At 39.7% G+C, this 23004-nt stretch overlaps 1 protein-coding gene across 3 annotated transcripts in view; it reads right to left on the bottom strand.

Moving 5' to 3' along the window:
• Positions 1 to 23004, bottom strand: part of WDR47 (WD repeat domain 47) — a 76298-nt gene that overhangs the window by 35696 nt on the left and 17598 nt on the right. For 2 of the 3 annotated variants that reach the window (XM_060201964.1, XM_060201965.1), the window contains 5 exons: positions 19996 to 20079; positions 17560 to 17644; positions 12725 to 13527; positions 5943 to 6069; positions 1300 to 1478 (listed from right to left, as the gene is read on the bottom strand). In XM_060201964.1, the coding sequence (XP_060057947.1) occupies positions 1300 to 1478; positions 5943 to 6069; positions 12725 to 13527; positions 17560 to 17644; positions 19996 to 20079 (1278 nt within the window). Of the gene's footprint in view, positions 1 to 1299; positions 1479 to 5942; positions 6070 to 12724; positions 13528 to 17559; positions 17647 to 19995; positions 20080 to 23004 lie in introns of those variants that run through there. The other variant, XM_060201966.1, reaches the window with a different exon arrangement.

The following is a 23004-nucleotide window of genomic DNA, read 5'->3' as shown; positions in this document are numbered from 1 at the left end:
GTCATCTCCATCAGGAACAACTTAATAGACCCTTTTGTGGGCCCTTACAGGACCTTGCCCTCAATGTAGATCAACAATGGTAGGGACTGTTCCATTCTCCGAAGGGAGATTAGACTGGGCAACATGCTCTTCCACTCAAGGAAGATGGGTCCTGAAATTAGTGTAACCTGGAATGTTCCTGGCATGACCATGGAATGTGAGTTCAGACCTACAGTTATGCAGAGGTTACACAGGCTCCTGTGCTGAATATGGGCCCTAGATCAAATTGATGGGGTTTATAGTTAACAATATTTATATACTTTTCCCAAATTTGGGAGCTACTCTCTTCCCTGATCCAGCTTTCTAATCCTTTTTCCAACTATGACACCATGTCCCCAGACAAAACTATGACACCATGTCCCCAGACAATACCGTGGGTCCACCTGCATATTAGATGTCAGGCTCAGGCAAAAACTAGTAAAGTCATGGGCCCCTAGGAATATACCTAAAATAGACCTACTAGCTTTTTCCAAAACAGAGACCCCAAATCTTCATCTGCAATATTCTTGCCTTTAAGTTCATGATTAGTCAACAATTTGTTCTGCTTTATCTTTTTTATTATTGTTTCCCTTTTGTTGCCCTTGTTTTATTGTTGTTGAAATTGTTTTCGTTGTTGTTTAATAGGACAGAGAGAAATGGAGAGAGGAGAGGAAGACAGAGAAGGGGAAAGAAAGATAGACACCTGCAGACCTGTTTCACCACTTGTGAAGCGACTCCCCTGCAGGTGGGGAGCTGGGGCTTGAACCAGGATCCTTGCACCAGTTTGTGCGCCTTCTGCCATGTGTGCTTAACTCGCTGTGCCACCGCCCGGCTCCCCTACTTTATATCTTCACCGCCCTGCTCCCCTACTTTATATCTTAACTCTTTTTCAGCCATCAGGTTCTAGATCTACCATGATGGCAACCTGACTTCCCTGGGCAGAGAACCCACCAATGTGTCCTGGAGCCCTACCTCCCCAGGCCCCTGTTCCACTAGGGAAGGAGAGAGACATGCTGGGAGTATGGATCAACTTGACAATGCCCATTTTCAGAGAAGTAATTACAGAAGTCAGAACTTCCACCTTCTGCACCCCATAATGATCTTTGGGTCCATACTACCAGAGGGATAAAGAATACAGTAGGAAAGATTTCAAAGGAGGGGATGGAATAAGGAGTTCTGGTGGTGGGCATTGTGTGGAAATGTACCACTCTTATCCTATGGTCTTGCCAATATTTCCATTTTACAAATAAAAACTTTTAAAAAGGTGATTGAAGGACTAACCTATTAAGGAATTGCTCAGTAAGATTCTGCTGCTGATCAGGACCATCTTCTTGATTCACACCACCTTCAAGCAACATTTGCTGGTATATCTGTCGTTGTTGTTCTTTTTGTTCTAAATGCTGTTGATACCGTAATCTTTGCCTATAATATTCTTGAAATTGTTCTGTTGAATCTCGAAGCTTAAAAATATTTGAAAAAATTAATATTTGAACAGACTGTGAGTACATGTCCTCAGTCAACAGTAACTTCTATAAATACTAAGATATGTAAATATATTTATCAACTTAAAAAACTTACTACTGTTATTTTTTTATTTCTTTATTGGGGACTTAATGTTTTACATTCAACAGTAAATACAATAGTTTGTACATGCATAACATTCCCCAGTTTCCCATTTAACAATACAACCCCCACTATGTCATTTATCATCCTTCATGAACCTGTATTCTCCCCACCCACCCACCCCAGAGTCTTTTACATTTCAGGTTCTACTTGTGTTTTCGTTTCTGATCTTGTTTTTCAACTTCTGCCTGAGTTACTACTGTTATTTGAAAAATAAAGAGTATAATAAGCCTTTTTAAAAAAGTACTGATGAGTCTTAATAATTAAGTAGATAAGCATGTTGCTAACCATGTGTGAGGACCAAGGTTCATGTCCTCAATCCTTATCTGTAAGGTGGAAGCTTCATGAGTGATAAGAGCAGTGCTGCAGGTAACCCCCCCCCCCGTTCCCAACCCCCCCCCCTACTCTCTTGCTCTAGCAGAAAAGAAAGGAAAAAGTGGCCACCAGGAACTGTGGAGTTGTTGAGTAAGCACTGAACCCCAGAGATAACCCTGGTGTGGAAAAAAAATTCAAGTAGATCAGTTATTTTGTTTTATTCAAAAAATAAAGGACTGGCAATTAATGGTCATCTTGAATCCTTCACTAACTCAAAATAAAAATACATGTCAAAATGGTCATGATAGGGATATGATTAGAATATACAAATATAGGTAAGTAATGCCTATGTTTCTATATATTACTTGAAGTAGTCCAGGAAGTAAAAAGCAATGAACTTGCAAGCATGAAGTCTCAAGTTAAATTCCTGGCACTACTCATGAAACTTTAATTACCTGACTGTCTCATTAATAAACACATAAAATTTAAGCGTTCTCAAGAAATCACATTAGTATTTCATAAATGCTAAGCTAACATTATCTAACACACTTAATTTAAGTATGTAAATGGTCTTAGCAAGTTACTCTATAGAGAAACAAAAATGGGAGTGGCCAGGCATTGGCACACCTGGTTAAGCACACACAATTCAGTGCACAAGGACCCAGGTTCAAGCCCCCTGGTCTCCACCTGCCCGGGAAAAACTTTATGAATGGTAAAGCAATGCTATGGGTATCTCTCTCTCTCTCTCTCCCTCTCTATCTCCCCCTCCCCTTTCAATTACTCTCTATCTCTTTCCAATAAAAAATAAAATATTTTTTAAATCTTCAGAGAGAGAGAGAGAAAGAGGGAGGGAGGGAAGGAGAAAAATGGGGCCAGGTGGTGGTGCATCTAGTTAAGCGCATACAATGCAGTGCACATGGACCCAGGTTCAAGCTCTTGGTCCCCACCTGCAGGGGGAAAACTTCATAGGTGGTGAAGCCAGGGCTGCAGGTGTCTCTCTATCTCTTTCCCTTTCTTATCTCCCCCTCCTCTTAATTTCTGTGTCTATCCAATAATAAATAAACAAACAAAAAAAAAAAACTACCTTAAAAACAATACTTCAGAGAGTCGGGCAGTAGCACAGTGGGTTAAGTGCACATGGCACAAAGCACAAGGACCGGAGTAAGGATCCCAGTTCGAGCCCCTGGCTCCCCATCTTCAGGAGAGTCGCTTCACAGGCGATGAAGTAGGTCTGCAGGTGTCAATTTCTCTCTCCCCCCTCTGTCTTCCCCTCCTCTCTCCATTTCTCTCTATCCTAACCAATGATGACGACATCAATAACAACAACAATAATTAAAAAAATAAGGGCAACAACAGGGAAAATAAATAAATGTAAAAAAAATTTTAAAAAAGAAAAACAATACTCAGGTAGGTCACAAAATTATATAATAAATAAGAGTAAAAATTAGAAGTCTCAACATTCCTACTTCACTATTTTTATTATATTTTTATCAGTGATTTAATAATGATTAACAAGATTGTAAGATAACTGAGGTACAATTCCACACAGCTCTCAACATCAGAGTTCTGTGTTCCATCCCCTCCGTTGGCAGCTTCCCTAAACTATCCTTTGTTAAAAATTTATTTATTTATTTATTTATTTATTTATTGCCTCCAGGGTTATCACTTTAGCTTGGTGCCTGCACTATGAATCCAATGCTCCTGGAGACCAATTTTTACATTTTGTTGCTGTTGTTGTTGGATAGGACACAGAAATTGAGAGAGATGGGGAAGACAGAGAGGGGGAGAGAAAGAGAGAAAGATAGACACCTGCAGACTTGCTTCACTGCTTGTGAAGCTACATCCCTGCAGGTGGGGAGCTGGGGGCTCAAACCGGATCCTTATGCAGGTTCCGTGTGCTCTGAGCCATGTGTACATCGCTGCGCTACCACCTAGCCCCCTTCTTTATCCTTTGCAATAGTAATCTTTCTTTCTTTTTTTTTTTAAAGATTTTATGTATTAATGAGAAAGAAAGGAGGAGAGAGAGAAAGGACCAGATATTCTGGTACGTGTGCTGCTAGGGATTGAACTCAGGACCTCATGCTTGAGAGTCTAGTGCCTTAGCCAGTGCACCACCTCTCGGACCACACTTCTTTATCCTTTTAAGAGCACTGTATATCACTTTCAGGACTTAGATATTCAGTAAATTACAATATTGACAAAGAAAGACTTCCCTAGGGGAGTCGGGCTGTAGCGCAGTGGGTTAAGCACAGGTGGCGCAAAGCACAAGGAGCGGCATAAGGATCCCGGTTCGAACCCCGGCTCCCCACCTGCAGGGGAGTCGCTTCACAGGCGGTGAAGCAGGTCTGCAGGTGTCTATCTTTCTCTCCTCCTCTCTGTCTTCCCCTCCTCTCTCCATTTCTCTCTGTCCTATCCAACAACGACAACAACAATAATAACTACAACAATTGTTGCTGAGGACTTATTCTGATGCAGTCTCCGCCCCCAGGTTTTTCTATGCCCCGCTAAATCCTAGAGTGCCCCCTTTCAACCAATCCTGGCTCCGCCCCCAGGTTTTCCTATGCCTCGCTAAATCCTAGAGTGCCCCCTTTCAACCAATCCTGGCCCTACACGTCACCCCTGGTTGTCGCCCAATAAAAAGCCCCCTCACCCCTCCCCTCGCTCTCTCTGGGCTCTCGGCTCTCCCTCTCTGAGGTCTCGCTCCCTGCTCTCCCCCCGTGGTCGGCCATTGCTGGCTGGCTCCACGTGGTCTGAACCAAACCTCCCCCCCATCCTATAATAAAGATCTGTGTACCCCTTTGCTCTGGACGTCCGCTCTCTTCTCCGCGGTGCAGCCCGACACCAGACCACCTCAACAACAAACAATAAAACAACAAAGGGCAACAAAAGGGAATAAATAAATAAAATAAATATTTAAAAAAAAAGAAAGAAAGAAAGACTTCCCTAGCAAGCTGAAATCTAGTCATAATACATGGACCATGTACACTATGGGTACTCTGGAATAAATCAATCATCTCTCAAATTGGCCAGTATTAACAATAAGCTTAACCAAGAATTTTATGCAAATACTAAAGCTAAAATCATCTCCCTTTTACAAAAAAGAAGTTATTTATTTTTAGGAGAACACAAGAATAAGCAGAACACACTCCATGATATGTGATGCTAGGGATTGAACTCATCCTTCATACATGAAAAACATGTACCCTACCTACTCAGATACCTCATCAGTTGCTTTATGTCCATTTAAAAAATTATTTAGGGTGCTGGGCAGTAATGCACCTGGTTGAATATACATATTATCATGTGAGAGGACCCAGGTTCAAGCTCCCACTCCCCCATGCAGGGAGGACACTTTACAAGTTTATAAGCAGTGAAGCAGGTCTGTAGTTGTCTATCTCCCCTGCCCCTCTCAGTTTCTGTCCTGTCAAATAAAAGAGGAGGAGGAGAAAAAAAAAAAGAGGAAAAAGTGGTCCAGGAGGTAGCGCAGTGGATAAAGCATTGGATTCTCAACCATGAAGTCCCAAGTTCAATCCAGGGCAGCACATATACTAGAGTGATGTCTGGGTCTGTCTCTCCTATCATTCTCATGAATAAGTAAATAAATAGATTTATAAAAAAAAAAAGAGAGAGAGGAAAAGGGGCTACCAGGAGTGGTGGATTTTTCATGCAGGCATCAAATACCAGCAATAACTATGGTAGTAATAAAAAATACTAGGGTGGAGGGTAGATAGCATAATGGTTCTGAAAACAGTCTCTCATGCCTGAGGCTTCAAAGTCCCAGGTTCAATCGCCCTACCACCATAAACCATTTGCTACATTCCATATAGTTGGATCATGGCAAGTCTGAATAGGTTAAATCTGTTTTTACTTGCCTATATTTCTAATTTCCCTTGTGATTTCTTCTTTGTCCTATTGGTTATTTAATTCTATCCAAGTACTTTTGCAAAGAGAACAGCTCTAAATGGCTCTCCAGTACTAGATATTACCTCATTTTTTTCTTGCTTAGCTGGTCCAGGATCCAGTGCTCCATTTGCAGGCTCTTTTTCGGAAACAGAATTCTGGCCCGGGATTTCACTGTTGATAGACCGCTGCACTTCAACAGGTGTGTCACTTCTTCCAGAGAAGAAAGGGAGTAAAAAAAGAAGAGGTAAAGGTGAAGGAAAATCTATTTCAGGTGAAGAAATTTGAATTTATCTGCCATCAGGAAATGAAAAGAGGGCCTTATACATGTAAGATACCACTGAATGGCTTCCCCACATCAATTTTTTAAATTAATTTAATAATGATTGACAAGACCGCAGGATAAGAGGGGTCCAATTCCACACAATTCCCACCATCCACTTCAATTTTTTTAGACCTCTGCAGAATGAAAGGAAGAGAAAGGGAAAGAAGGGAGAGAGCAGCAGAGATATCAAAACTCCACTCCACCATCAATGGAGTTCTCTTTGATGCAGCCCATGGTGATCCCAGGTGGTGCTGGACATCAAATTCAAAGTCCCACACACTGTAAGGTGTGCACCTCTACCAGCTAAGCTATATTCTGACTCCAAGAAATTTTCTTTGTTATTTTTACTGGTAGGGCTTTGTTAAGCTTTTGCACTTGCATAACTGCACTTCTCCCTGTAACTCTTGCATTTTTTTCTTTTCAAGACAAAGGATATGGGCTGGGGAGATAGCATAATGTTTATGTAAAAGGTTCTTATGCCTAAGAGTCTGAGATGCCAGATTCAACCCCCAGCACCACCAAAAGCCAGAGCTGAGCAGTGCTATAGTCTATCTGTGTCTTTCTATCTCATTAAAATAAAGGAAATAAAACATAAGAAAAGAAGGTGAAAAACAGAAAAGGAAAGGAAGTGACAAACTGGGGTGGGGGTAGATAACATAATGGTTATACAAAGAGACTCTTCAGTCTGAGGCTCTGAAGTCCCAGGTTCAGTCCCTTACACCACCATAAGCCAGAGCTGAGCAGTGCTCTGGTTAAAAAAGAGAAAGAGAGAGAAAGACATGAAAGAGACACCACAATACCACTCCATTATTTGTGAAACTTCCCCTTTGCGTGGTGTTCCATGTGATGGCTCAGGGCTCTAGCCCAGGTCCTTGCACATGGTAAAGTTCTACTGGGCAAGCCATCTCCTGACCCCTTTCAAGAAAAATAAAGCTTTAAATAAAACAGTGGCCTGGGAGAATGAATCTAGTGCTGGACTCTCAAACATGAGGTCTTGAGTTCAATCCCGGGCACTATATGTGCCAGAGCAATGCTCTGGTTCTCTCATCCCCAAAATATAAATCTTTAAAAAATAAAAAAACAATAAAACAATGACTACTTAGCACACATTTATCAAATGTACAAAAATGGTTTTCCTTTCTTCCCTTACATGTATTACTTAAGAGATTTATTTTTAAAAAAACAGAATGTGCTGGGGGCTGGGCGGTAGTGCAGTGGGTTAAGCGCACATGGTACAAAGCACACAGACCTGCTTAAGGATACTGGTTCGAATCCCTGGCTCCCCACTTGCAGGAGGGTCACTTCAGAAGCGGTGAAGCAGGTCTGCAGGTGTCTATCCTTCTCTCCCCCTCTGTCTTCCCCTCCTTTCTCCATTTCTCTCTGTCCTATCCAATAGCGACAGCAATAACAAGTGCAACAAAATGGAAAAAATGGCCTCCAGGAGCAGTGGGTTCATAGTGTAGGCACTGAGCCCCAGTGATAACCCTGGAGGCAAAAAAAAAAGTAGAGCGTGCTTCTAATAGGAGAGTGCCAGATTAATGAACAAAGAAGGTATGATCCACCACCTAAATCCTAAGTACAGTGTTTGGGAAACAGTGTACATTCTCTTTGGCTCATCTTCATGAAAGACTGAGTGAGAAACAGACCAGCTGCTGAGATTATGCATAGGTTCACTTCTTTCTTCCTTTCTTTCTTTCTTTCTTTCTTTCTTTCTTTCTTTCTTTAACAGAGCACTGCTCAGGTTTGGCTTAAGGTGGTACAGGGGATTAGAACTTTGGAGCCTGAAGGATGAGAGTCTCTGCATAATCATTATGCTATCTACCCCGGCCCCTTTACTTATTTTATATATGATAAGGAGGGTTTCACACCAGGAAGAGAGATAAGTGACTGTCTGTTTCTCAAGTACACGCAATGCCAGGAATTTAAATGGGAGCCTCAGAGTTCTACACTCCATGCAATTATTTCTCAAGATGTAGTAGTATCTTATTTAGATCTTAATGAAAGTTCTTTTTTTCTATTTGTACTTAAAAGCTAAACACATGTGCTTCCAATATTTTTAATGCACAATAATCAGTAAACTTGAGCCAGAACGATAGCTCGCCAGGTTTGAGGCTCAACCCCATATCAAAGGTGCAACAGCATTGGGGCAGTCTAGTGCTGTGGTGTCTCTCACTGGCCCCCACCCACTCTTTCTCCCTGTCTGAATGAAAAACGTAACCCCAGGTATAATGAAATTACACATGAACTTATAATGGAAGAGGCCCCCACTAGGGAATTTAAAAAATGTAAATTTGACATCTTATGTGAAATTGTTTCTAATATTCTTCTAAAATATTAGAAATTTTTAATTTTTAAAGATGCTCATTCCAAAAATTTTAATAACTAATAACATTCAAAGTTGATGAATGCCACAGATTACCTCTTGGTGTAAGAAACCATGGAAACAAGTATAAAAGTCAATTTTTTTTTTTTAATCAGAACACTTAAACTATTGCTTATGGTGGTGCCTTAGGCATAAAAATCTGTTGTGTAAACCTCTATGCTAGCTTCCTAGCCTGTAGAACTACCTATAATTTAAGAAAAGGCAAAATTAGCTTTGATCAAATGATATACTGCAAAGATCTGTTAACTGGTGCAATGAGCTATATGTATATATGGATGTGAAATCATGGTCCAAAATTTTATACTATTTAAATAAGTATTAGTCAATATATATATATATATATATATATATATATATATATATATATATATTTTTTTTTTTTTTTTTTTTTTTACTAGAGCACTGATCAGCTCTGGCTTATGCTGGTGCAGGGGATTGAACCTGGGACTTTGGAGCCTCAGGCTTAACAGCCTGTTTGCATAACCATTATGCTATCTACCTCTGCCCTTAATAAATTTTCAATGAGAAAAAAAATTAAATGACTTTGCCTTCAAATAATTTGATTATGAAGTGGCCCCAAGAGTGACCTCACCAGTAAGGAGTATGTAGGACAGAGGTGTAATTACCAATGACCAAATAGACCCCACCTTATCTCTATAAAAGAAAACTTGTAAGAGTTGTTAACTAAACAAAGACAGCATAAAATGACCCTATTAAACATAACTTGTAGTTCATATATATCACTTAGTTTTTGCATATATACTGTGAAATAAGTATAATTCACATTTCACAAATAAGGAAGCAGACTCAAAACACCAGGGATCCTCCTAAAACTGCATTGCTTATATCTTGGAATATTATTCATTCATGAAAAAGCAAGATATCTTTCCACTTGTGGCAACCATAGATGGAACCTGAGAACGTTAATGCTAAGTTAAATAGCAAAATCAAATAGTGTATGGTATCACTTATGTATGAAATCTAAACTCAAAGCTGTTAAAGAGTAAAGTGGTGGTTATCACAGGCTGCTTATCTCAGGAGTGCAGGGAGATAAGTTGAGTGGTATTTAATTGTAACAAGCAGTAAGTCAGAGAGATATAATGGGCATGTGGTCCAGGAGGTGGCACAGTAGATAAATCATTGAATTCTCAAGCATGAGGTCTCTAGTTCAATCCCTGGCAATACATGTACCAGAATGATGTCTGGTTCTTTTTCTCTCTCTCCTATCTTTCTCATGAATAAATAAATAAATTCTTTAAAAAAAGAAGATATAGGGGAGTCGGGTGGTAGCGCAGCGGGTTAAGCGCGGGTGGCGCAAAGCGCAAGGACCGGCGTAAGGATCCCGGTTCGAGCCCCCGGCTCCCCACCTGCAGGGGAGTCGCTTCACAGGCGGTGAAGCAGGTCTGCAGGTGTCTATCTTTCTCTCCTCCTCTCTGTGTTCCCCTCCTCTCTCCATTTCTCTCTGTCCTATGCAACAACAACGACATCAATAACAACAACAATAATAACTACAATAAAACAACAAGGGCAACAAAAGGGAATAAATTTAAAAAAAAAAAAAAAAGATATAATGGATACTATAATGAATAAAGACAATAATAAAATAATATGTCAATTTAACAGCAATTTTATTATAATATGTAAATATACTGAAATAACATACCATGTATCTTAAATGTACACAATGTAACATGCCAGATTTATCCAATAAAAATAAATTATCAGATTAATTATCAATCCTTAAATCTTGCGTTTATTAACACTAGAGAGTGAGCAAGAGAGAGCTCCATGTCCAGCACTGCACATGCTAGAGTATGCTCTGGTGTTCTTTCTCTCTCTCTCTCATGCTTTCAAGTCCAACACTGTAGCCACTATACTATCTCCTGGGGTGACCTAATATTTTAATATCAAATTTTTATATTATCACATTATAAAGAACTAAGAATAAACTTAACTGGAGAAGCTGTGGTGGTAGTGAAAGGCCTGTACTCTAAAAACTATAAGACATTGCTGAAAGAAATAGAAAACAGGGGCCGGGCAATAACACAGAGGGTCAAGTGCACATGGCGCTAAGCGCAAGGACAGGTGTAAGAATCCCAGTTCGAGCCTCTGGACCCCACCTGCAGGGGGATGGCTTCGCAAGTGATAAAGCAGGTCTGCAGGTGTCTATCTCTCTTTCCTCTTCTCTGTCTTCCCCTCCTCTCTTGATTTCTCTCTGTCCTACCTAATAACAACAATAATACCAACAACAACGATAAACAACAAGGGCAACAAAGGGAAAAAATAGCCTCCAGGAGCAGTGGATTCGTAGTACAGGCACTGAGCCCCAGCAATAACCATGGAGGCAAAAAGAAAAAAAAATAGGAAACAAAAGGAAATGGGAAGATGTTTCATGCTCAAAGATTATAAGAATATAAAGTAGCCATATTACCTAAAGAAAAATACATATGCAGAAGGTATTAAATACTCATAAAAACTCACTGGCACTCTACATAAATAGAACACAAACTTATAAAATGTATTTGGACTACAAAAGATCCTAAATAGGCAAAGTAATCTTGAGAAGGAAAAAAAATGAGAGCCCAGTATCAGAGCCCAGTACTTGCAAGCATGAGGTTCTGAGTTGTTTTTGTTTCTTTGTTTTTTACTACCAGGGTTATCCTGGTGGCCTTTTTTTTCTCCCTATTTTATTTCATAGAACAGAGAGAAATTGAGAGCTGGGGAATAGAGAGGGAGAGAGAGAAAGACACCTGCAGCACTGTTTCACCATTCATGAAACTTCCCCCTGCAGGTGGGAACCAGGAACTTGGAACACAGGTCTTTGCACAAGGCAATGTATGAATGCTGCTAGGTGTGCCACTTCTCAGCCCCCTAACTGTACCATGTGGGGTGTGTGGGTGTGGGTGTGTGGGTGTGTGTGGGTGTGTGGGTGTGTGGGTGTGTGTGTGTGTGTGTGTGTGTGTAAAATGTAAGTATGTATTGGAAAGAGATAGAAAGAAATAGAGAGGGAAGGAGGAAGTAGACAGGGATAAAACAAGAGACCTGCAGCACTGCTTTACCACATATGAAGCTTCCCTCCTACAGGTATAGAGTAGGGGTTTGAACCTGGGTCTTAGAATTTGGTAATGTGTGCACTTAACTGGGAGTGTCACTACCCAGCCCCAATTAGACCTTTCTAAAAAGAGTTATTTATGGGTGTTGAATGGTAGCACAGTGGGTTAAGTGCACATGGCACAAAGTGCTAGGACCAGTATTAAGGATCCTGGTTCAAGCCCCCACCCAGCTCCTCACCTGGAGGGGGTTGCTTCCCCCTCTGTCTTCCCCTCCTCTCTCCATTTCCCTCTGTCCTATCCAACGATGACGACATCAATAACAACAATAATAACTACAACAATAAAACAAGGGCAACAAAAGGGAATGAAGAAATATTTTTTAAAAGATTTATTTATAAGCAAGAGAGAGAAGAGAACCAATGAACAACCGCATGCAAAAAAATGCAATTATACCACTCTCTTATTAAATAAATTAATTTAAAATAACTAAAGACTTGAACCATAAAATGCCTAAAAGAAATATAGGAGCCTAAGCTCCTTGACATCAATCTTAAGAGATATCTTTGGGATTCAGCTTGAATGGCAAGGGAAACAAAAACACAAGTTTTTAAGTAGCAAACTTTCAACTAAAGGCACATGAACATTAAGAACACATACACACATACATACACACACACACACACCAGTTAAACCCTCACAATTGTGGAAACCTCTTAACTTTTTTTTTTTTTTTTTTTGTGAGTGAGTCCTTTTTTTTAAGTTTTTAAAAATTTTTTTTCATTTAGTTTCCCTTTTGTTGCCCTTGTTGTTTATTTTTTATTGTTGTTGCAGTTATTATTATTGTTATTGATGTCATTGTTGTTGGATAGGACAGAGAGAAATGGAGAGAGGAGGGGAAGACAGAGAGGGGGGAGAGAAAGATAGACACCTGCAGACCTGCTTCACTGCCTGTGAAGGGACTCTCCTGAAGGTGGGGAGCTGGGGGCTCAAACGGGGATCCTTAAGCCAGTCCTTGCGCTTCCCCCGCTGCGCTACCACCCAACTCCCACCTCTTAATTTTTATAAGAAATTATGGACATCTCTTAGTCTTTATAGGTAAATACTCACCGTTCAGGGGATTCTTCATAAATACTGTGGCATTCTGTATTCTCAAGCATAAGACTTCTACTAAGGTTCTGTATCCCTGGGTAATGGAAGTTAGCAAAGGAGTGTGACATTGGAGAAGTTTTGTTTCCAAGGTCTGAGATTCTCTTATCATGACTGGTCAGTCCGCAAGTGAGACCGTCTAAAGCAGGATTCAGAGAGCGAGTCATATAGGCATCAGCTGATTGAGGCCTTCTCATTGGCGATGATGGATAGGGAGAAAGTTTGCTTATAAGAGGAGTCAAAAGATCAGCATATGCAGCTTTTGTGGGCTTCAGAAGTTTGTCAACATGAATATTGAGCATTTTCTGTTCAAAAGCACAAGAGAAGACAGAAGATGGGAGATTCTGAAGCCATGACAACAAACTCAGATCCAGATCATCACAACCATTTCCACATAAGAGGTCGATGCCAAGAAGTACTTCACTTTCTGTGATTTCTTCTCCAGTTGCTTTACTTTGACAAAATTCTACACAGCACTCATAAAGTAAGCCCTTCATTACAAGCTGAAACAAACGATTATTACTTGCTTTAAAGCCAGCCTCACTCAGTTTCCTATCAGCAGGGATGAATTCTGCAACCATGACACAAGCCTCTTCAAAACAGTGAACTCGTGCAGTGCTGGGATTCCAGTCCTTAAATTCAGCATGGTTGGTCAGACGAGGCAAAGTCAAGAGCAAACAGAGCTTGCTATAATCATCTTTAGAAGGACAGTACTCTTCTAGGGCATGCAAACACTGCACAGCTTCTTGCATTGTAAATTCCAACTGTAAGAAAAATATGTAATCATTATAAATAAAGGCTATGAGATATGAAAGTGAGAGTATTTTTTTTCATATAGATACTTTACAGACTTTCACAAGTTAACCAATTGCAAAAGGATAAATTCTACTGTAACAACTTTCAAGTCAGGCACCAAAGTGTGTTCACTGCTAAAACAAAATGAGTAAATAATTTAGTTATTTAGCACAATCTATCCCACAGGTGCTGGAAGAGAGCTCACCAGGAAGGCTGAACCTTACTTAGCATGTGTAAGGCCTCAGATTTGATTGAGCCCTGGCACCAGATGGGAACACTATGTACAACACCAAGGGAATACTATGAATGGTGGAGAGGTACTAAAGTTTAACACCTATGTCTCCCTCCTGTTCTTCCTCCCTATTTAGGAAGGAAGGAAGGAAGGAAGGAAGGAAGGAAGGAAGGAAGGAAGGAAGGAAGAAGGAAAGAGAGTCGGGCAGTAGTGCAGGTGGCACAAAGCGCAAGGGCTGGCTTAATGATCCCGATTCAAGCCCCTGGCTCCCCACCTGCAGGGGAGTTGCTTCACAGGCAGTGAAGCAGGTCTGCAGGTGTCTATCTTTCTCTCCTCCTCTCTGTCTTCCCCTCCTCTCTCCATTTCTCTCTGTCCTATCCAACAATGACGACAACAACAGTAACTACAACAATAAAACAATAACGGCAACAAAAGGGAATAAATAAAAATGTTTAAAAGAAAGGAAGAAAAAAAAGGAAAGGAAGAAAGAAAAGAAAGAAGGAGGAAAAGAAGGAAGAAGGAAGGAAGGAAGGAAGGAAGGAAGGAAGGAAGGAAGGAGGGAAGGAAGGAAATGGCCTGGGAAGGCCATTCAACAGTGGTATCACACATATTCAAGGCAGGCATGCAAGCACACACACATATACAGGCTCTAATTCAGCCATAACATTATCTTTTTCTATTTTTTAGTTGTGACTGAGGCATTACCACTCTAGACTAACTTTTACTGAACAAAAGACAAAAATAAAAGAGATGGGGAAAGAGACCATAACACTGAATCTTCCCACATTGTGGTGGGGGCTAGGCTAGAATCTGGATCATGCCCCTTACAAAGCATACTACTCAAGTAAGCTATCTTGCTAGTCTAGCTCTGAAACTATCATTTTCAAATGTATAATTTAAAATTTTAGTTATTTGTTTATTTATTTATGTATTGGATGGAGACAGAGAGAAAATAAGAGGGGAAGGGAAGTTGAGAGATGCCCGCAACCCTGTTTCAACCGCTGCAGGTGGGGACCAGGGGCTTGAACTTGGGTCCTTGTGCATTATAATGTGTGCACTTAACCAGTTGTGCCACCACCTGGCCCCTCAAATGTATACATTTTTAAAAAACATGGTTTTTTTTTTTTGAGAGAGAAAGACTGACAAAGTGAAAGCAACCACAGCACTGGTTTCTTTGAAGGCAGTGATGACCAGCCTTGAACTTCAGTCATGCACATGGCAAAGGAGTGGACTTTTCTGCTAGCCTTCAAATGTATCATGTTTAAGAGTTAAAGTAAGTGAATTTTCCACATGTGAAAACTGAAATGGTATCACTACAGTATGGGGGGGGGTCGTTCTTGTAACTCAAATGTGTGTGCCATAGGAAAGAAAGTAATCCAGAAAAAATAGTTATTCACAGTTCATTTACAACAAAAATAGTACAGACAGGACAAAAGAAAGCGTAGCTGAGAGACAAATTAATTTCTATGGCATGTATTATCTTAGAAGCATAAGATTTTGAAAATGTAAGGTACCTTAGAGTTGATGTAGTCCAATTTCTGTATTTTTCTTTTCTTTTTCTGCATTGCTAGTCTCACATTTGCACATGAGTAACCTCTCCTGGGTCAATTTTTTTATTCTTGGATATGGGTAGATAGCATAATGGTTATGCAAAGAGACTCTCCTGCCTGAGGCTCCAATGTCCTAGGTTCAATCCCCCACACTACCATAAGTCAGAGCTGATAAGTGCTTTGGTTAAAAAAGAAAAAAAAAAATTTCTTTATTTTGAGAGAGACAATGAGGGAGGTGAGACAGACCCAAAAAGAAGCTCACAGCATTGCTCTATCATCCACGGAGTTTTCCGTTGTTCCTGATGCTGACCATGGTGTTTCCATGTGGTGTTAAGAGCTCGAACCCAGGGCCATACACATGGCAAGGTGTCCATTATACTAGGTGATCTATCTCCTGGCCCTAGGTTTCTAGATCTTACATATAGGATAACACAGGGTACAGATTTAAGAAATAGTGGTTAGTGACCAAAAAAAAAAAAGTTTTTTGACTTAGAATCCAGTATTCTTCCCACTTAAAAAAAGAAGAAGAGAAGAGAAAGGAAAGAACACTGCTCAGCTCTGGCTTATGGTGGTGCCGGGACCTGAATGTGAGACCTCAGAATTTAAGGTGTGAAAGGCTTTTGCATAGCCATTATGCTGTCTCCCTGAGCCCTATTCCCACTTTTTAAATATCACTATTTGCCAAGCATTTCTCCTACACAAAGTCCCACTGCGATTTTCTTTTGGTTTAATTCAAAAACCACTAAATGACAATGAATAAAATTTTTTCTTGATTTTATATGTGGCAAGACTAATACTGAAACTTCATTTCATTTTTTCCACCAGGTATATTTCTGGGACTCAATGCCTGCACAATTCTAACACTCAATGGCCTTTTATGTTTGTTTATTTGTTTGTCTGTTTTTTAATTTCCTTTAGATGGGAAAAGAAAAGAAGGAAAGACACTGAAACACCACTCTAGTTTTCATAAAGCCCACCCCACCCTACCCCCAGCAGGTACTCCCATGTAGTAATGTGGAACTCAAAACCAGTTTCTCACCCAAGCTAGCATGTATGCTTTACCTGGTGAGCCACTTATCAACCCCATGAAACTATTAAAATCTTTATTTAGTAGTTTCAACAGAAAGAAAACTACAAACAGGGTAAAACCAGAATACTGCTCAACTCTGGTATATGATGGTACCAGGAATTGAAGCTGGGGCCCTCTGGGACCTGAGATATACAAGTCTGATATGCTACCACTGTACTATCTTCCTGTCCATTTTAACTTTAAAAGCAACTTTCTATTGCGTAGAATTGTGTAGGAATAAGCATCTCTTATCCTACGGTCTTGTTGATCATTATTAAATCAATTTTTTTTTTTTAAAAAAAAGCAACTTTCTAAGCAAAAGTCATTTAAGGAGGCCAGAGCGCAGTTCACCCAGTAGATTGTGCCAGTGTTCAAGCCCCCTGACCCCACCTGAAAAGGAGAAGCTTCACTAAAGGTTGAGAAATACTGCAGGTGTCTCTATCTATCCCTTTCTATTTCTCTCTCTTTCCCCTATCAAAAAGAAAGAAAGAAAGAAAGAAAGAAAGAAAGAAAGAAAGAAAGAAAGAAAGAAAGAAAAAGAAAAAACCACTGTGAATGGTGTTATCATACTGACATCAAGTCCCAATGATAACTTTGGTAGCAAAACAAAAAATGTAATTTAAAGGCCTACAAGATGCCTGCATTGCTATGTGCACAAGCTAGTACCCCTCTCTGCCTCTGTTTCTGTCTCTCCACACACAGACACACACACACACACACACACACACTACATTCAGAGCAGAGAGTTCCTGAGACAATAACAGAAAGCTAATCTTAAATTATTAAACTGCTTTAAAGACAAATAACTAATAAAAAATAGTCTCTGAATCAAAGATAATACTGAAATAACAGTAAGAAAGGTAAAAATTCACTTTTGGCATAAGAATCAATGATGTCATTAAGTCAAGCATTTATCACTAGCTAAATCTCCCTTTAAAAAGAGGACAAAAAGAAAACATATTACCCTGCAATCCAGCCACTCATATCATCTTTGCCTAAACAACAGAAAAACTTTACAAGTACTGCAGACTAAAATTATTGTATCCTATAAAAACTTTGAAAACTCGATTTTCATACTTTGCTTTAGGGAGTGAAATACTTATGACTGAAACAAGACTATGGCGCAAACCTTCAGGAATAAAAATCTTACATGCTGGGGCTCATCTTCTGCTGACATTGCATTGTTAACACACAAAGCTTCTAAAAACTTCTGCTTCAGGATAATATAACGGAACCTGTGAAAAGTAAAATATGAACCATCAAAATGATTTAAAAAGATGTTAGTGGCAATATTAAAGATTAAAAATAAAATTCAAATTACCTAAAGCTTAAAAGGACAATGTGTTCCTAGAAAACCAGGGTTTTTTTCCTTTCAAATTTTTTTTTTTGGTATTTAAGTCTAACCCCTACTATACTGAAGGAACTCCCCACTCTCTCCACCTACCTCATCCTTTCTATCTGTGGGGGTGGGGGGGAGTCACCCTGGAATGGTAAAGCCCAAGAAGTGGAAAAAAATGTTTTCTATCTATTTCACATGAAATAAAGAGTTTTACATGAAAGAGAGAAAAAACCTGAGCACCACTCCAATACATGTGTCACTGACGAGCTTGAACCAGGAGTTAGAGAGGCATGAGAGTCTTATGTTTCACCAGCTCAGCTAGTTCATAAAATAAAATAAAATAGTAAAATGATGTTTTGAGTGGGCCAGGTAGTGGCATACCCAACAGAGTAGTGCACATGTTATAATGCACAAGGAAGAGTTCAAGTCCTGTTCCTACACTATCCCTACAGTGCTGTAGGTATCTCTGTCTACCTCTCTGTATCACCCTCTATCAATGAAAAAAAGGGGGAAAAATGGCCGATGGGAGCAGGGAAGGAGGAGTCATTGTGCAGGCATCTAATCCTAGTGACAACCTTGGTGTCAAAAAAAAAAAAAAAAAGGGCCCCCACACCTATGGACATCTAATCTTTGACAAAAGTGCCCAGACTATTAAGTGGGGAAACCAGAGTCTCTTACACAAATGGTGTTGGAAAAAATGCATAGAAGAATGAAACTGAACCACTATATTTCACCAAAAACAAAAGTAAATTCTGAGTGGATCAAGGACTTGGATGTTAGACCACAAACTATCAGATACTTACAGGAAAATACTGGCAGAACTCTTTTCTGCATAAATTTTAAAGACATCTTCAATAAAATGAATCCAATTACAAAGAAGACTAAGGAAAGCATAAACCTATGGGACTACATCAAATTAAAAAGCTTCTGCACAGAAAAAAAAAAAAAAAAACACTACCCAAACAAAGAGACCGCTCACAGAATGGGAGAAGATCTCTACATGCCATACATCAGACAAGAGGCTAGTAACCAAAATATATAAAGAGCTTGCCAAACTCAACCACAAGAAAACAACCCCATCCAAAAATGGGGAGAGGACATGGACAGAATATTCACCACAGAAGAGATCCAAAAGACTGAGAAACACATGAAAAAATGCTCCAAGTCTTTGTCAGAGAAATGCAAATAAAGACAACAATGAGAAAGATACCACTTCACTCCTATGAGAATGTCATACATCAGAAAAGGTAGCCGCAACGAATTCTGAAGAGGTTGTGGAGTCAAAGGAACCCTCCTGCACTGCTGGTGGGAATGTAAATTGGTCCAACTGTGCAGGAAAGTCTGGAGAGCTCTCAGAAGGCTAGAAATGGACCTACCCTATGATACTGCAGTTCCTCTCCTGGGGATATAGCCTAAGGAACCAAACGCACCCATCCAAAAAGATGTGTGTACACATATGTTCTTAGCAGCACAATTTGTAATAGCCAAAACCTGGAAGCAACCCAGGTGTCCAACAACAGATGAGTGGCTGAGCAAGTTGTGATATATATACACAATGGAATACTACTCAGCTATAAAAAATGGTGACTTCACCATTTCCAGCCCATCTTGGATGGACCTTGAAAAATTCATGTTAAGTGAAATAAGTCAGAAACAGAAGGATGAATATGGGATGATCTCACTCATAGGCAGAAGTTGAATAACAACATCAGAAGAGAAAACACAAATAGAACCCGAACTGGAGTTGGTGTATTGCACCAAAGTAAAAGACTCTGGGGTGGTTGGTGGTGAGTACAAGTCCTGGAAAAGGATGACAGAGGACCTAGTGGGGGTTGTATTGTTATGTGGAAAACTGAGAAATGTTATGCATGTACCACTGTATTTACTGTCAACTGTAAAACATTAATTCCCCCGATATAGAAATTTTTTTTAAATGAGAAAATATGGAGAAAAAAATGGATGTTATTGAAAATGATTAGTAATTCAAATGATAAAATATTGTTTGAGAAAAAAATCCATGTTTGAGAAGCAGCATGATGACTAATAAGGACTATTCCTGTTTCTTTATATAAATAAAATAAATTAAAATGATGTTTTGGGGGCCTGGGATTGGTTCAGGTAGTAGGGTGCACACTTTCCAAGTGTGGGTGTCTGAATGCAGGCCCTGGCATCATGAGACATTATCAAGGACAGAAATGGATAGAGTTCCATGATGGGTGGAGCACACACCAGGCCCCTAAATCTTACCTTTTTTTGTCAAATTTTTCCATACATTCTAGAGGTTGAATGAACTGAAGAACTTCATCCCACTGGCCATCAAGGATTAGCTGCCTAAGTGAAAGAAAACATATACTATCAAATTTGAGCTACAATGATTAAAAGTAGAACAGATGGCAAGAAAGTATTAACACTTCACAAAGCAAGTAATGAGATTAGAATTTACTTAGTCCCTTAGTCACTGTAATTACATTTTTCAGAATTTACTTGCAGCAATATATAGTATATAAGAAAAATTTATACATATACAACTGCTCCCCATACATACATGTAGTTTTTCACATATGTTAAAATATCTGAGTAGGTCTAAAAGTTCTTTTATTACCTACTCACCTTATAGTTTTAAACCTACTCTGTATTGTTTAGGAACTAGCATGGATGTTCCAGTTTCACTAACTCAGCAGTACTGATGAAGGGTGATTTTTGTTCCCAGAAGATATTTGGCAAATGTTTGGAGAAATATGTAAGTTTTCATAATCGAGGGACTACTGGCACTCACTGGGTATAAGCAAGAGAAGTTACTAAACATTCTAAAATACTCTCCTCATTCAACAAAGAATGATTTTAAGTTTAAATTGCTGAGGTTGAGAAGTCCTGCTCTACATCTTTTTAATTTTCTAAGATAACACTGGTTTATAAGACTCTATGTGTTTTAGAAGTACAGTCTAAAGCTGGAGAGATAGCTCACCTGGCATGGCACACAGCCCAGGTTCAAGTGGCAGAACAACACAGGAGATACTATGGCCCTGAGTTTCTGTGGTGTCCCCTCCCACTGGCTTTCATTGCCCCTCTATCCGAATGTAAAAAGATCATGGAACTGCTGAAACCGTGTACATGGAAGTCCCTGATTCCACACACACACACAAATATATATGTATACACACACACACACACACACACATTTTGAGCCTCTTCAATATATGTGTTACTATTTGAGCCCCCTGCTTCTCACCTACAGAAGGGACACTTCACAAGCAGTAAAACAGGTCTGCAGGTATCTTTCTCCCCTCCCCTCTCAATTTCTTTGTCTTGTCAAATAAAAAAAAGAAAAAAAAAAAGGCCACCAGAAGCAGTGGATTCATAGTGCCCGCAATTTAACCCTGGTGGCAATTTAATAATAATAATAATAATAATAATAATAAATTACACACACAAAAACAAAATGTGTTATATAACCACCACCAAAGGAACAATATACTTCCACTGAAGTCTTCTAGGCCCACTCCTCTTATGGTACCTCTGTCCTGCAATCTAAGTCTCAGTTTGTTTTCATTTGACTTTGTTCCTTTGCTTTATTTATTTATATATCCCATGAGTGGGGTCATACACTGTTTTCATTTTATAGACATTCCTTTAGTATTTCTTGTAAGGCTGCTTTAATGGTGATGAATTTCTTGAACTGTTGTTTGCCTGAAAAGCTCTCTATTGCACCTTTGAATCGGAGCACTAACCCAATTGAGTATTCTTAGTTGGAGGTCTTTGCCAGTCAACACTTTGAATATATCAGGCCATTCCTTTCTGACCTTAAAAGCCCCTGTTCAGAAATCTGATGACAATGAGAGTCCCCTTAAATATGATTCTGCTTTTCTCTTGCTATTGTTTGGGCTATCTTTGATCTTTCTCACTTTAGCTATAGCATGTCTTGGTGCATATCTACTTGGACTTATTTTGCTTGAAACTCTTTGAACTTCCTAGATCAGGGTATTTCTTTGCTCAGTTTAGGGTAGAATGTCTTCAAATAAGAATTCCAAGGAGTCAGGCAGTGGCGGACTGGGCATATAGTAGGAAGCACATATAGTAGGAAGTGCAAGGACCAGAGCAAGGATTCTAGTTCAAGCCCCCATCTCCACCTGCAGGGAGGTCGCTTCACAAGTGGTGAAGCAGGTCTTCAGGTGTCTATCCTTCTCTCCCTCTATCTACTCTACCCTCTTAATTTCTCTCTATCCTGTCAAATTAAAAAAAAAAAAAAAAAGCCATCAGAAGTGGTAGATTTGTAGTATAGGCACAGGGCCCCAGTAACTGGAGGCAAAAAAAAAAAAAAAAAAAAAAAAAGAATTCCATTCCTGGGGCTGAAGAGACAGTATAAAAGTTATACAAAGACTTCCATGCCTAAGGCTCTGAGGTCCAGGTTCAATCCCCACCACCACATAAGCCAGTTTAGCAGCTGTGGTTTAAAAAAAAAAAAAAAAAAAATCCCATTTCCTCCTCTCTCCTTACAGGAATGCCTAATGTTATAACACAAATTTACGTTACCTCGACTAGTTTTAGTTTTATCTTTTTGGTGGTGTTTTCCTGATGCTTTTTCATGCTCAGTGATATTGATTTGTGGTATCTCTCTTCCTACTTCTGAGCCCTTCTACTGTATGTTTTTTCTTTTCTTTCCACCAGAGTTATTGCTGAGGCCTGGTGACTGCATGAAGATTTTACTACTCCCAATGTGTGAGTAGTGAGACAGAAAGAAGGGGAGCCAACTGCAGCACTATTCCAACACTCATGAAGCTTCCTGCTTGCAGGTAGGGACTAGGGTCTTAATGCATGTTAACATGCACTTGACCAGGTGCACAACAACTTGGCCCCTACTGTATGTTTCTTATATTGTCTCAAGACTTTTGAAATTTTCTTCCATTGACCTCATTTCAGTAAGCATCCTGAAAATTATTTCTTTGACATTTTCTTTAGGAAGTTTTGGTCCTAATCCTTCAATGCAAGTGATTCTGTTTTTGCATTTTGTCTAGTGCTATATGAGGACCTGGATTGGGAGGTGTACAGCTGATCAGATTTGTGCAACAACAAGAGTTTCAGGATCACAAGTGGGCAGCAGCTACAAGAATACCAGAGGCATTGGTTCAGGTCCAGGAAGAGGCTGGGGTTTAAAACCATATGGTGACAAAGTGCATATTCTGGGCAGAGGGTAGACAGCATAATGGTTATGCAAACAGACTCTAGTGCCTGGGGCTCCAAAGTCCCAGGTTCAATCCC

This window comes from Erinaceus europaeus, chromosome 11 (assembly GCF_950295315.1).
Source record: "Erinaceus europaeus chromosome 11, mEriEur2.1, whole genome shotgun sequence".
Classification (NCBI taxonomy): domain Eukaryota; kingdom Metazoa; phylum Chordata; class Mammalia; order Eulipotyphla; family Erinaceidae; genus Erinaceus; species Erinaceus europaeus.
Note: the sequence above shows the minus strand (reverse complement) of the source record. Positions and strands in the feature narration are given on the sequence as shown.